This window comes from Diospyros lotus, chromosome 3, assembly GCF_014633365.1.
Source record: "Diospyros lotus cultivar Yz01 chromosome 3, ASM1463336v1, whole genome shotgun sequence".
NCBI lineage: Eukaryota > Viridiplantae > Streptophyta > Magnoliopsida > Ericales > Ebenaceae > Diospyros > Diospyros lotus.
The window spans coordinates 21,915,179-21,929,807 of record NC_068340.1 but is presented as its reverse complement, the minus strand read 5'-3'; the positions used below and the strand labels follow the sequence as shown (position 1 = coordinate 21,929,807).

Below are 14,629 nucleotides of genomic sequence, written 5' to 3'. Positions count from 1 at the left end.
TGAGTGAGTCCCGAACTCTAGGCTTCGGGGCTCCCAATCTTTTAATTTTATTGTTAAAATAAATAAACACTATTTTCTTTAACACTATTTTCTCAAAATAATGTAATGTGAGTTTTTTTTAAGTTACATCAAAATTTATATTAACTTTATATTTCTGTAGCTTGATTTTCAGTTGCTTTAATTTTAGGTTTTTTTTTAAGTAACATGAAATTTTATATTTTTTTAGTTTTAATTTTTTGACTTGCTTTAATTTTAGTTTGTTTTAAAGTTACATCAAAATTTATATTTCTTTTATTTTAATTTTTTAATTTTTAGTGAGTAAAATTAAATTAAAATTACCCTCGAACCTCGACATTCGGGGGGATTGGGGATGCCCGAACTCCCAAATTTGGGGATGCCCAAAATTACAGAATCCCGAGATTCGAGGATTTGAGAAATTCTCAAAGTCAGAGGTTCAGGGACATCCCCAATCACGGAACCTAGAGATTTGGGAATTTGAGTGAGTCCTAAACGCTCGGCTTCAAAGCTCCCAATCTTTTTATTTTATTGTTCAAATAAAAATACATTATTTTCTTTAACAATACATTATTTTCTCAAAATAATGTAATGTGAGTTTTTTTAAGTTACATCAAAATTTATATTAAATTTATATTCCCTTAGTTTGATTTTAGTTTTTCATTAACAATACATTTTTTTAATTTTAGTTTTTTTTAAAGTTACATCAAATTTTATATTTCTTTAGTTTTAATTTTTTTGACTTGCTTTAATTTGAGTTTTTTTAAGTTTGTTTTAAAGTTACATCAAAATTTATATATTTTTTAGTTTTTAGTAGGTAAAATTAAATTCAAACTACCCCCGAACCTCAACATTCGGGGGGAATTGGGGATACCTGAACTCTCAAATTCGGGGTTGCCCAGAATTACGGAACCTCGAGATTAGAGAATTTGGGAAATCCCCAAAGTCAGAGGTTCAGGGACATCCCCAATCACAAAACCCAGAGATTCGGGAATTTGAGTGAGTCCCGAACTCTGGACTTCAGGCTCCCAATCCTTTTATTTTATTTTATTTCTTTAGACTTAATTTTTCTGACTTGCTTTAATTTGAGTTTTTTTAAGTTTTTTTTAAAGTTACATCAAAATTTATATTTCTTTTGTTTTAATTTTTCTTCATTGCTTTAATTATAGTTTTTTTTACATAAAATTAAATTTAAACTACCCGAACCTCAAGATTTGGGGGTATTGGGGATGCCCGAACCGCGGGATTCGAGTATGCCCAGAATCCCGAAACCCTGAGATTCAACCTTTTGGGAAATCTCCAAACTCGGGGATTCGAGGGTATCCCCAATCACCGAATCTAGAGATTCAGGAATTTGAGCGAGTCCTGAACTTTGGGCTTCGGGTTCCCTAAATCTCAAGCTGTCAATTATTTTTTATTTTTTAATTTTAACAATAGATGACGCGGTCAGTTCCTTTTGACTTTTTAATAATAATATATTTTTATTTTTTAACAATAATAATGTAATCAACATTTATATTAAATTTATATTTTTTTAGTTTTAATTTTGTCAGTTGCCTTAATTTTAGTTTTTTTTAAAGTTACATCAAATTTATATTTCTTTAGTTTTAATTTTTCTTCAATTGCTTTAATTTAAATTTTTTAGTTAAATGTAAATTGTACATAAATTAAATAAAATTAAAGTAAATTAAAACTAATAATAAAATATTATTACAAATAACTTAAAGAACTTAATCCATTTTGAAAATACAGCAAATAAAACCTACTAATAAAAATAATTAATTCATTCGATATTGCATCCTACTCGTGGTTGAATTTGTCTTGCGCGCTCATCCTAATTTGGGGCTTGAGAAGTAGCAGATGTGGAGGCTCCGCCAGTATCACACGGATTGAAGCTCGTAGGAGATGATAGAATAGAATTTATGGCCATACATGTCTCTCTCCATGCATCGGGAGAAAAAATCAGAAGATACAACCTCTCCACTTGAAATGGTACGATCAAGAGCATATAATGTTAGACGATTACGCTGAAAAAACATAATTATATTAACTTTTTTTTAATTTAAATAAACTATATTTAATAATAACTTAAACGTAAAGTTAAAATCTTATTGCTTCAGCAAGACTGAGTAGATCTTCACCACCTCTATCTAACCCTGATCGACGTGTAAGATTTTGTATAAATCCATGAGTAATACGTTCATGCCATGACAAATAATCATGTGAAAAATGCCATGGAAATACACAAGGTCTACCGCGTTGATGTGGTGACAATAAATGAATATTTCATTGATTCCAACTATCGTCAAGAAATGCATAAATTACTTGATATGATGTTGTACTTGCACCCTGCTTAGCTTCAATAGGCGATAATGGAGGTGGAGGAATAGTCTGCACATACCCAAACTGTCGTAATACTCTCTCAGGATGATATGGTTCGATAATACTTCCACATTTTAGACAACCCGAGAAAAATATAATTTCTAGTAATGGATGATGTGCACGAACTCTCCAATACGACATCCAAATGACCTGCAAATATTTTTTTGATTTAAAAATTAATTTTAAAATATATTAATTAACTTACAAAATCATAGCGCACATGATAAATACCTCATCTGGTAATAAATCATCAATCTACTCCCTAATAGATTGCAAAATATCACTATCACTGACAGGCATCCAACGAAGAGCCTGTGGTTGCTCATCACTATATAACAAATTGTATTTATTTCTACTAAACAAAAAATGTTCATATACCCATGCCTGTGTACATTTGATATAAACAATTATTAATATATGTTAAATAGATATAGATACATGCTATAAAGTTATGAAATTAAAATAATTACCTCAAGTAATATAAGATATCCACCGATGCCCTTCACCTCTCATCTATTTGTAATGCCAAGCTGTCTATACAAATATGCTAGGCACACAACTCCCCATGCATAAGTACCAGCCATGCTCAAATCATTCAACAACGTTAGATAGACAATTGGAACTAATGTATCACTTTTATCTACAAATAAGGTACAACCTAATAAAAATAACAGATATGCCCTACTAACATAATGAATCTCTTCATTCGAAACTGAATCTGGTATATGCATGAATATTTTTCTCAACCAATCTAATTTTATAAATAGTCATCTATTTTCTGTAATCCGTTGGGCTGTTGTATCTATTGAAATTCCAATTAAACTAGATAATAAATTACGAGCTTCATTACCTGTCAAATGATAAGGGATAAACACAGGCCTTCCAGTGACTGGAATATTCAAAATAGTTGACACATCATATAATGTTATACTTAACTCTCCAAATGGTAAATGAAATGTATTTGTCTCTAGCTGCCATCTTTCTGTAAATGCTAACACAATTGTAGAATTTGTAAAACGATAAGTGCAATCTATCAAAAGTGAAAAACTAGAGCCTATAACGATATCACGAACACGTCGTTGGTTCTTTAATGGCCATTCAGGAATTTTTAGTCCATGACTTCTACATTTTAATATACCTCTGTCCTCTTAAAATAATAAAATACTTAATTATTTAAATTATAACAATAAATTTACAAACAACAAAATTAATGTAACTTATCTCTCTCGAATATATGGCAAACGCAACCTAATTTTTAAAACTTTTTAGAATGGACGAATCCTGAAGGCCTCCAGGTAATGGTCCAACAGAAATATCATTCTTGTCGGATGGTTGTTGTTGATGACTAGCACTGTCCTCAGGAGCATCAGATGGTGAGGCATGTGGCTCTAAATAGATGGATGTACTGTCTCTGATACATCTAGTGGCTGACTAGTACCCTCAACTCTTCCCTTTCTTCTGAATGCAGTGGGACGCTGACGAGATGAAGAAGGAAGAGCTCGTTTTACTTCATTTCTTCTACCTCGTACCATATTTTTATAATTACATTATGACACACAAATTATTAATATTTCTAAAACACAAATTCTCATAAAATAGGCTGCATTTACATTTAAGATTAATTATAATACTAAGATAATACACGGATTTATATTTAAGATTAATTAAAAAAATATATAATACATAAAAAAAATCATCCCAAATCTTATTGTTCGAGGGGTAAAGGGTTCCCGGTTCCCCAAACCTCGTGGTTCGGGAACCCCTTACCCTCCGAACGCTCAGGTTCAAGCGGTAAGAGAGTTCGAGGAACTCTGAGGAGGCGGTTGCGCCTTCGAACGCTGGCGGTTCCACTACCTCAGCCATGATATCAAATAAATCAAATTAGATCGGGTTTATTACCTGGTTTGCGATTCCAAGGGACTCCAACGAAGATGGTGCGGCGAGGCAAGCCAAGTGGGCGACAGCAAGAGGTCGGTAGTGGTCTGTGACGAGTGGTCTGAAGAAAAAGAAGAAGAAGAAGATCAGGGTTTGATGTGCAAAGAAGAATAAGGAAAAAAACAGGGTTTGATGTGTGAAGAAGAAGAACAGAGGTTGACGCGCGTGGGGTGTGTTTTTTGAGGGATGAATATTTGGAGTGTGTATTTGGAATATAAATGATTATAAAAAATAATAAATATGACTATAAATAGTAAAATTTAATATTTTATTTGTAGTGGTTGTGAAAAGGCTGTAATTTTTCAAAAGAAAAATAGAGTGGATGAGAGATATCCAAAATGACTTTTTTACCTGGATATCAAAGTGAACAAAATGGCACCCGGAGATTTTGAGCGTTATAACCAATGAATTCAGGACACGTCAAGGACTTCCATAAAAGATCCCCCCGCCCCGCGTCGTAAGATCAGCCCACCAATTTCAGAACCGCCTAATCTTTTGTGGGTGCGTGAGAGAGAGAGAGAGAGAGAGAGAGAGAGAGATCTCCAAATCCAAACCATGATTTCTTCTTCATCTTCATTCTCATCTCAACTGGACCCTTCCTTCCAAATCCCAGCAAGCAGAGTCACAGTTAATCCACCAGACCAACCGACCCATCATCTTCCCCAGAAATTCCACCAAATTGGCTTCACCAAGAAACCAAAGCAGCAGCCTGTCTCTCCGGTTCTCTTCTCAACGGCGTCTGATAAACCACCGATTGTTCTTCTCCGCAAGTCTGTCGTCCCCTTTGCCGCTTCCATTGCCATTCTTCTCTCCTCCAATCCGGGTAACCCCTTTCCGTCCTACTCTTTTCCATCTTTCTTTCTGGGCATCTATGAAGAGTCTAACTGATGATTTGAGGATCTGGGTTTTTGGTTTAATGGCAGCTAAAGCGGGGTTTCTTTCGGGGTTCCCTGGAATTGAATCAGTCCCTGGCCCTCAGTTACCTTCCATCGAGTTTCTCAATCGCTTCAACGGTTTGGGGTCTTATCTTTGACATTAATCCATTCTTATGAAAATGCTGCTATGAAGTTGATGTCCAACTCTTGCTTCTTCTGCAGAAGAGAATCAGAAGAAGTATGCTGAAGCTGATTCAAGATTCAAAGAGTCTCCCCTGCTCAAGAAGCTACTTGAGAAGTCCAAGCTCAACAAAGAGAAGTAGCTCTCTTCTCTGAGCTTCTCTTTTTGCATATTACTCCAATTTCTAACCCTTCCTGGCTATGAATTTTGCGTTTTTACTTTTCTTTTGAGCAATTACTGTGATGGAAATTTTGCAGGAACAAGCAGGAAATTCTTGACAAGTACTGCCTTCGCGGGGCAGAGTGGGGCGTCGGGGACTGTTCAACAGAGGGAATGACGCCCGATGAGAGGGACAACTTCATTGCCATGTTGAAGCAGAAGGCTGGCATTGAATGAGCGAAATATCTGCACTATCCACTCCATTCATGGTTAAATCTTTTGTAAGCTTATTATATTCTTTGTGTTTTAATTTTTAATAAAACTAATGTACTACTAATTATCAACAATAAAAAACATTAATTTCTTAGGAGGAAACGTTATTAATCCTTTGCATTTTGAATACCAATTCTCACAAGAACAAGGAGGAAGGGAAAAAAAAAAAAGATACATAGAAAACAAATGATAATTCTATTGCCCCTAACTTCTTCCTAGATATCAAAAATGGATAATGAACTAACAACTTGATATACGAAAGAAAACTTTAAAAAAAAAAAAAAACTTTTTTATGCACAAGCAGGTGCCTCGAATCCTGTCAAAGTTACAAAGATGATTGAACGGGAATCAATGTCGATAGGAGTTGAGGCATCTACAAGTACTGGATTCATCTCAGGGATATCCATAGAGTCAGTCAGCTGCAATGGAGTGCCATTCAATAACACGACATCGCTTTGAATGTTTCCTTCTTTAGGAGTCAAATGATACTCTTCTCTATATGACTTGTTCTCATCGGTGGCAGCTCCTTGGGGATAGAAGTTCATGTCATCAACAACTGATACATGAAATGTTGTTGAGATGGACATGTTGATGATTAGAAGAGTAATCCCCTTCTGAGATGGAAAGAAACAGACACAAAATATTTGATGCATGAGTTAAATTGTAGAAAAATTAAACGCAAATTAGTATATATGGTCTTACTTTATTCTTTGAACAATGAGAGTAAACACGCAAGTATGGCGAACTATCATGCATGACACCAAGAACATTGCTCCCCATCAACCGATGCCACAAAAGTGCCCTGTCAAAATAGCCAAAAAAAATAAAAATAAATAAATAAACAAAAAGACTAATTTCCATTCACATTTTCTTTTGTTTTTTTTATTTTTTTAGTGAATTATAATATGAGTACTCACCCATAATAGTCTGGGTTTGGGATAAAGGTGGTTGTGTTAAGCAGAGCATAATTCCCTCCAATTAAAGCTTGTCTGCAGAAAACCTTGTGGTTAAAGTTTGAAGCCATTCCAAGTTGATCCAAGTACCTACATGCTCCATATTTAGTATAATTAGTACAGGTACTGTAGAGTAATTAAGCTTATGTTTCATGAAATGAAATTTGACCAAAACTCTAACCAAAAGCCATTAGCAAAGGTGTGAGACACATCTTTGCCACCATTATTATAAGCTCCCCCAGCTTCTCCAACCCAGGCTCCTGCCCATGGTCCAAATTCTTCAATCGACTTCGAAATATCCTTATACGTTTGAGCAATTTGATCCAGAAAAAATGGATCTTGAACCTTGTAAATAAGGGTGGGATCTACGCCTGCATACTCGTGAGAAAATTGGTACAAATTTGATTACGAAAAATTTTTCTATGGATATTTATGTACAGGAAGTAGGTTGTGTATTGAAGGAAATATTTGTATATGTACCTGAACCAAGGTTGTAGATATGGTGAGTTACCCCATCAAGAACATTTGGTCCTGTGGTTTGAAGATAGGTATTGAACCATTGCTCATCATAGAAACCTGCTGGTCCTAGGACCTTTGGCCGTGTGGCTGGGTCAGGGTACAATTCGTTCACAAGCTCTCTGAGTGCAATTGTGTCTTTTGCGTACTGCTCAGCCTCTACTCTTGCTGAAACCCCAGTTCCACATAACTCATTTCCTGGATAAGGCGATCCATATATACAAGATGTCTGTTCAATACACAAGATCCAAGTAGTTGATGCAAATGCCAAGAAGTTTGATTAATTATATATTAGGTTACCAAGTTCATATGAGTCAGTTTCGTATCCCTTTGAGATGGTATACTCCATGAAATCTCGAGCATTTTTAGGGTTCCAATCACCGACCCACAGAACGTCATCATTAGCATTCGCAGACTTCTTCCTCCCACTAAGAGCATTCAAACCAAATGTGATTTTGGCTCTGCAAATTAAGGATGGTCATAATGTAAGAATTATTTTAAGTTTTCAATAGTGAAGTGGTTACTGTTGCGCTGCGAGAAAAGAGGTAGAGACATTATATGTACCCAGTTTGATTGAACAAATTGTTGAGGCCATCCCATCTTTGCATTGGCAGGCAGCCATGGCTAAACCCGAACATACCATCTTTTATCTTCTTGAAATATGGGCATTTCTTGACCTTTCCCACTTCGTAGACCACTTGGTCTTGCAGTGAACCCCCGATTCTGATTCGAAGAGGATTGAATGCTGCAATTTCAAGGTGATTATTTGAAGCAGTTACCTATAAATATATATTTCTTATGTGCACCCTAGAGATTTACTCAATGTACATCCAAACGATAGTAATATATTATGTATATGTATATATATTTGAAAGATCATAGAATGCCCAGGTGAGTGGCTATATTCATTCTCCTTCCTAATTAATAATCGTAGGTTTACCTCTCTAATTAAACATGTACTGATCAACAGTATATTCATGAAAGATTTGGTGAACAAGCAATCAAATATGCGAAACATCAACTGATCACCTTTGATAGAGTTGGATAAAATCCTGTTCTCTAAATCCTGCAGCCAGCCATTAATTGTCATAGAACCCAAGAACAACCATTAATAACCAATTACACAGTTTTGTTTAATTTTTCTTTTATTATGAACATAACAAGATAAATACACATTAATTAATTAATTACATACGAGGTTGAGAATGCCAGCTTTTCCCCAGGGGCATTGATTATGATCGCACTTATTTGCAGGCCACCAATCCAACGTTAAGCACACAAAGTTGTCGTCTGTTTTAGCAATCGTTGTCACCCCTTGGAATTGGATCTTCACTGTTACATCTGCCGCCATTGCAGATTCAGTACCAAGCAGCAAGCATGCAACAACGAGAACAATGATGCTGAAGTAAACTGTCTTCATGTTATTGTCGCAAAACTTCTCCACCAGCGAGAGAAAACTTGAGAAAACATGAAATTTCTTGTGGAGCAAACAGATTGTTTTATACGACTTTGTTCATTTGTGTTGTTTGAGTTGGTGTCTAACTCTCAATAAGTAAACAAAGTCAAGTCACACTAGGACAAGCTTTGATATTATATACACACACACACATACACGTGTGTGTGTGTGTGTGTGCAGTCTAATTTATAAATAAATAAAAGACAAATCCTTGACGTTTTGAGTTTCCGATTGCCGCCAAAAGTTTGATGATGAGGATGTGCTTGTTGGAAGAGTTGGAATCAGATCAAATGTGTGAATTGTTTTGAACAATCCAGTCCGAATCAGCAATTGTTGGAGGCTTTCTTTATTTTTTTTTAAAAAAAAAAACAAAAGAAGAAGAAGAAGAAGAAGAAGAAGAGAAAGAAAATAAGGTTCTTTTATAGAAACTATGGTTTGTCTTCAGTATTTCTAATACTCTTAACTCAGAAGGACAGGTCAAGTTTTTGTTTTTGTTTTTGTTTCTTATAGAATAAAGTCTTCCCCAGATTAAGTTTTAATTGCTATGGAAACACCAGATCAAGCACATTCGTTCATACCTGGGGAAAGAGAATTGAATAGTTGGAGGCTTGGTTGAATGTTGATGGGCATTATCGGAAACTTGGCTTTCTTTTTGCTGGATCTGTGGGTAGTAGTTTGCCTGTCATGTATGAACTCTGCGATTTTTGTGATGATTTGAAAGCAGCCAGGCTTGGGCTTCATAAAGTCCCTTGGCACAACGTGGATTTCAGGTTCCGCAAAGTTAATATTTGATGAAATGCCTGTCAAGGATAGAGGAATTTGGGTTTCTGGGTATGTGCGACCTAACTGTTCTAAGCCAGATTAGTCCATCTTTGCAAGCGTTCGTCTTGGGTATTGGGATGTGAATTCGTAGAATCTTGGGCAGTGTCAAATTGCCAATTGGTGTAATTAAGGTTGGGCACTGTTGAGGATACTTGGATTTAGCAGAGAAAGCGTTCTATGAAATGCCTCAAATAGAAGCCAAAATCCTATCCAATTCGTCGTGAACGCTGTAAACTAACAGGTACTGTTTTATTCATGTTATCTTTGATCAAATTGGGTGAAAATGATATCTTGGGCTTAACTGATGTTGCATTTTAGTACTGATCTAAAAACAAGGGAGAATGCATATTGAACTTGTTCTAGAGAGATTATATATGTTCTTGAAAATTTGTCATGGAATACTTCTGTTCTACGAATCAAGCACATAAACAAAATGTAAATTGATAGAATACATTTTTATCTTAATTAAATGGGCCATTATTGTTTTCTTGCACATATTTGTGGAATCAACATGACGTTTCAATACAAACTTGAGAACTAGATTGAGATCAGGAGCAGGGATAAAATTTAAAAACTTTGAGAACTTTCATTGAAGACTATATAAATTATTTGTTCCTTGAACAATGAGAATAAACTTATCACTAACTAATGGAATCTAGTGACACTATTGTTTCTAACTCTTTCCCAAAGAAGTGAAATTTATAATAAACAAGAAATAAGTTACCCTAAAAATTCTAAAAAAAAAAATTGTAGGACTACTCCTTTTATGCACATGTGGGTGCCTTGAATCCATTTAAAGTTGCAAAGATAATTGATCTCGAACCAACTTCGATTGGAGTTTTGGGATCTACGAGCACTGGATTCATCTTGGGTACATCCATGTTGTCACTAAGCTGTAATGGAGTGCCATTCAGTAACACAACATCACTTTGAATGTTTCCATCTTTGGGAGTCAAACGGTACTCTTCTCTTTGTGAATTCTCGCCAACTTTTTTGGGATAAATGTTCATGTCATCAACAATCGAGACATGGAATGTTGTTGACTTGGACAAGTTGATGATTAGAACAGTAATCCCTTTCTAAGATCAGGAAAAACAGAAACAAAAAAATTTGATGCATAAGTTGGATAATCAAAGAAATTTAAGTAATAAATAATATTAAATAGGAGAGAAATTAACACAAATTATTATAAATGATCTTACATGTTTAGAACAATGAGCATAAACCCGCAAGTATGGCGAACCATCATTCTTGACACGAAGAACTTTCTTTCCCATTAGCCGATGCCACAGAAGTGCACTAGAAAATAGCCAAAAAGAAGAATAAGAAAAGAAACTTTAAAGAACGACATGTAAACAAATACCTAATTACAATAAAAAATTTTCTCTTTTACATTTTTATTGAATTATCGTATGATTACTCACCCATAATAATCTGGGTTTGGAATAAAGGAAGTTGTGTTAAGTAAAGCATAGTTCCCACCGATTAATGCTTGTCTACAGAACACCTTGTGGTTAAAGGTTGAAGTCATTCCTAGTTGATCTAAATACCTGCATGGTCCATTAAAAGACTGATTAGAACAGCTATTATAGAGTAATTAGCTTATGTGCATGGAAGGGAAGTAGATTATAGAACTCTAACCAGAAGCCATTAGCAAACGTATGAGATACATCTTTGCCACCACTATTGTAAGCGCCACCAGCTTCACCAACCCAGGCATCTGCCCATGGTCCAAACTCTTTAACCGAATTTGAAGCATCCTTATATGTTTGAGCACATTCACTAAGATAAAATGGATCTTGAACCCGATCAATAAGCTTGGGATCAACACCTGCATCATCATAAGAAAACTCATACAAATTTGTTTATGAAACTTCTCCTATATATTGAACTGCTGGAAGTAGTTAAATGTCTTGAATAGACGTATATCTATATATACCTGCACCAAGGTTGTATGTATGGTGAGTTACCGCATCGAGGACGCCCGGTCCTGAGGCTTGAAGATAAGTATCGAACCACTTCTTATCATAGAACCCTCCTGGTCCTAGGACTTTTGGCCTTGTGTTAGGGTCCGGGTACAATTCATTCACAAGTTGTCGGAGTGCAATTGTGTCCTTGGCATACTGCTCAGCCTCTACTCTTGCTGCGACTCCACCTCCACACAACTCGTTTCCTAAATGAAACGATACAAAAATGACAGTTCGGTACATAATTAGATTCAAGTTCATATATTCTTGTAGAATGTACAAGTTGTGATTAATATTTATCTACCAAGTTCATATGAGTCGATCTTATATCCCTTTGAAATAGTATACGCCATCAGATCTCGAGCATTTTGTGGGTCCCAATCACCGACCCACAGGCTGCCGCCATCACTGGACTTCTTCCTCCCACGCAGAGCGTTCAAACCAAATATGATTTTGGCTCTGCAAATCAAGAATAATAGTTCGTTATAATGTAATGCAAATGTTTCATGTGTTGAACTTAATTAGTACTAAAACAAAACGAATAAGGTGGTACCCAGTTTTATGGAACAAATTGTTGAGCTCATCCCATTTTTGCATTGACAGGCAACCAGGGCCAAATCCGAAGAGACCATCTTTTTTCTTCTTAAAATAGGGGCATTTAGGGCACTTCTCAAATCTTCCCACTTTGTACACAACCTGGTCTTGAATCGAACCTCCTATTCTGATTCTAAGAGGGTTGAATGCTGCGATTTGAGAAGTGTTCATAAACAAAGCAATCAATAACTCCATATCTTTCTCATGTTAGTTTGTACGTACAAAAACAAATTGTAACGTACAGTTACTCATATTAAACTGTGCTCTTTCTTATTGAAGATAAAGAAGCTAGCTAATTAATTAATATAAAGCAATAATATACATGCAACGTCAACTTACCTTTAATAGCATTTGACAAGATCTTGTTTCCCAAATCCTGCGAGTACCCATAAAAACAGCAAGGATGGATGGTCAACTTAGTTTTTTTTTTTTTTTTTTTAATATAATAAAAAGAGTAGATGAAGATGCACACACACACACACACACATATATATATATATATATATACCAAATTGCCAATGCCAGCTTTTCCCCATGGGCATTGATTATAATCGCATTTATTTTCAGGCCACCAATCTAAAGTTGCGCAAACGAAGCTGTCTTCTGTTTCAGCAATATGCGTCACCCCTAGAACCGTAATTGTTGCATTTTCAGTGTCTGCAGATTCTGCAACACGCAAACAATTAAGAACAAGAACAAGGCAAAGATATACTAGCAGTTTCATTCTTTAGAAGAGGAGAAGCCCTCGATCGCTCAAAGGTGAAGATATTTGAATTTTCTTGTAAACCAAACAGATTTATTTATAAGCGCATTTGGTAACGTCGTGTTGAACTTAATCCAATCAGATAGGCAAGTTAATTAGGTTTAAATTTTAATACTGAAATTTATCAGAAATTATAAATTAAGTTGGGTGAATTAACATATCTTTTATCCTCTGTTCGTTTATCTTTTTTTGTAAAGTTGTGTAAATTTTAAAATTTGATTCTCCAAATTAAACACAGCCTAACAAATATTGATATTTGAATAAGATATTTATCATAGAACTATATATTGTTCTACATATATATCACATAATTAGTATCATTTATATCTAATTAAAGGTAATAATTTTATTTTATTTTTTTAAAAATTAGTTCTTATAATAATAATAATAATAATAATTTATATCAATTATGTGAAATGTGTTTGTATGGAGAATTTTAGAGCATTATTTTAATTATATATAGTAGATTGGATGATATTCAAAATTACTATATATAATTAATTAATATTAGCAATAAATAATATATCGAGTATTTATAAATTTCCTTAATTTGTGAGCGAAATGTAAGGGGAATCTGATAAAAAAATTTAAATTAAAAAAAAAAAGGTCTAAAACTATACAAATGATTCCAACTTTTGTTTTCGCGGGATTTAGGGGACACAAATTAAAATTATTTAAATTCAAATTGGATAATATATCAAGTATGCAATGAATGATATTCAAAATTAATTAACATTGGCAATAAATAAATAATATATCAAGAATTTAATTTCCTTAATCTGTGAGAGAAATTCAGGAGGAATTTACTTATGTCCTTATTTGAAACTCTTTAGAAAGAATTTTATTCATCATTTAAATTTTCTATCAAAAAAGAAGGAAAGAATTAATTTTTGAACTAAATTATTTAAATTCATTTATTTATTTGAATAATAATAATAATTCCAATTTCAATTTAAGAAGCTATTTAAATTTTCGTCCAAAATTATTAATTAAACTTAACAACCAATATAACTATAATAAAATTTTATAATTCTTTACCAAATATTTATTTAGAAATGATAATAAGTATATTTCGGGATAACACATGAAATTTTTTTTCCTTTTGCCTGCCTGATTTTGAGACCAATTAGTACTAATATATGTGCACAATTTGAGGTGATCAGTAAATTAATTAATTTCTTTATTTTACGTATATTTTCTAAATTAATCTCTAGCAATAAAATGTTGTAAGGGGAATGGATAAAATTCTTTAAATTCAAATTATTTCAAAAACTATGCAAATGATTCCTTTGAGATTAACACACTGCAACACGCAAATAATTAAAAACAAGGCAAAGATATACTAATTTCATTTTATTCCTCCAAATTGCTTTTTCAACCTCAAAGGTGAAGATATGAATTTCTTGTAAACCAAACCAAACAGATTTATTTATAAGCAATTGGTAGTGTGAGTTCGTGTTGAACTTTATTCAATCAGATAGGCAAAGTCAGGTTTAAATTTTAATACCGAAACTTATCAGAAATTATAAAATCATGTGAATTAACTTATCTTTTATTCTCTATTCGCCTATCTTCTTACTACGCCAAATCAATCCTTTAAACTTGAAGGGAGCCCAAATTTTGAGAGATAAATGCTAATATTGTATGAGATGATTGATGATTTGCCTTTTTTGAAGAATTCGAAATTTTGAATAATTGCATGCTTTGCGCAATTGATTGGATCTATCAAGAGTTCCAT

At 34.0% G+C, this 14,629-nt stretch overlaps 3 protein-coding genes across 3 annotated transcripts; 1 reads left to right on the top strand and 2 right to left on the bottom strand.

Moving 5' to 3' along the window:
• The first annotated feature begins 4,821 nt into the window (after positions 1-4,821).
• LOC127796338 (uncharacterized) lies at positions 4,822-5,931 on the top strand. Its single transcript, XM_052328422.1, has 4 exons — positions 4,822-5,155; positions 5,256-5,345; positions 5,430-5,526; positions 5,646-5,931. The coding sequence occupies exons 1-4, from the start codon at positions 4,888-4,890 to the stop codon at positions 5,782-5,784; spliced, it is 594 nt and encodes a 197-aa protein (XP_052184382.1). The 5' UTR covers positions 4,822-4,887; the 3' UTR covers positions 5,785-5,931.
• A 140-nt stretch (positions 5,932-6,071) lies between these two features.
• Positions 6,072-8,709, bottom strand: LOC127796875 (heparanase-like protein 2). The gene is made up of 9 exons (XM_052329279.1): positions 8,485-8,709; positions 8,230-8,355; positions 7,854-8,068; positions 7,590-7,750; positions 7,212-7,487; positions 6,955-7,144; positions 6,738-6,863; positions 6,523-6,622; positions 6,072-6,476 (listed from the first exon to the last, which is right to left on the bottom strand). The coding sequence occupies exons 1-9, from the start codon at positions 8,707-8,709 to the stop codon at positions 6,111-6,113; spliced, it is 1,785 nt and encodes a 594-aa protein (XP_052185239.1). The 3' UTR covers positions 6,072-6,110.
• Positions 8,710-10,331: 1,622 nt separating this feature from the next.
• Positions 10,332-12,852, bottom strand: LOC127796874 (heparanase-like protein 2). The gene is made up of 9 exons (XM_052329278.1): positions 12,637-12,852; positions 12,468-12,504; positions 12,088-12,277; positions 11,839-11,993; positions 11,507-11,740; positions 11,209-11,398; positions 10,992-11,117; positions 10,770-10,866; positions 10,332-10,646 (listed from the first exon to the last, which is right to left on the bottom strand). The coding sequence occupies exons 1-9, from the start codon at positions 12,850-12,852 to the stop codon at positions 10,332-10,334; spliced, it is 1,560 nt and encodes a 519-aa protein (XP_052185238.1).
• Between the last annotated feature and the right edge of the window lie 1,777 nt (positions 12,853-14,629).

Bases quoted from the DNA above. Each gene is read 5' to 3' on its own strand.
- LOC127796874 (XM_052329278.1), bottom strand. From the start codon at position 12,852: ATGAAACTGCTAGTATATCTTTGCCTTGTTCTTGTTCTTAATTGTTTG. The intron at 11,994-12,087 runs GTACCACCTTAT...CTTGATTTGCAG, and splicing joins AATTTGTTCCATAAAACTGG to AGCCAAAATCATATTTGGTT. The intron at 11,741-11,838 runs GTAGATAAATAT...CGTTTCATTTAG, and splicing joins GATCGACTCATATGAACTTG to GAAACGAGTTGTGTGGAGGT.
- LOC127796338 (XM_052328422.1), top strand. From the start codon at position 4,888: ATGATTTCTTCTTCATCTTCATTCTCATCTCAACTGGACCCTTCCTTC. The intron at 5,156-5,255 runs GTAACCCCTTTC...GTTTAATGGCAG, and splicing joins TCTTCTCTCCTCCAATCCGG to CTAAAGCGGGGTTTCTTTCG. The intron at 5,346-5,429 runs GTTTGGGGTCTT...CTTCTTCTGCAG, and splicing joins GTTTCTCAATCGCTTCAACG to AAGAGAATCAGAAGAAGTAT.
- LOC127796875 (XM_052329279.1), bottom strand. From the start codon at position 8,709: ATGAAGACAGTTTACTTCAGCATCATTGTTCTCGTTGTTGCATGCTTG. The intron at 8,356-8,484 runs GTATGTAATTAA...GGCTGGCTGCAG, and splicing joins AAGCTGGCATTCTCAACCTC to GATTTAGAGAACAGGATTTT. The intron at 7,145-7,211 runs GTACATAAATAT...ACGAGTATGCAG, and splicing joins CAATACACAACCTACTTCCT to GCGTAGATCCCACCCTTATT.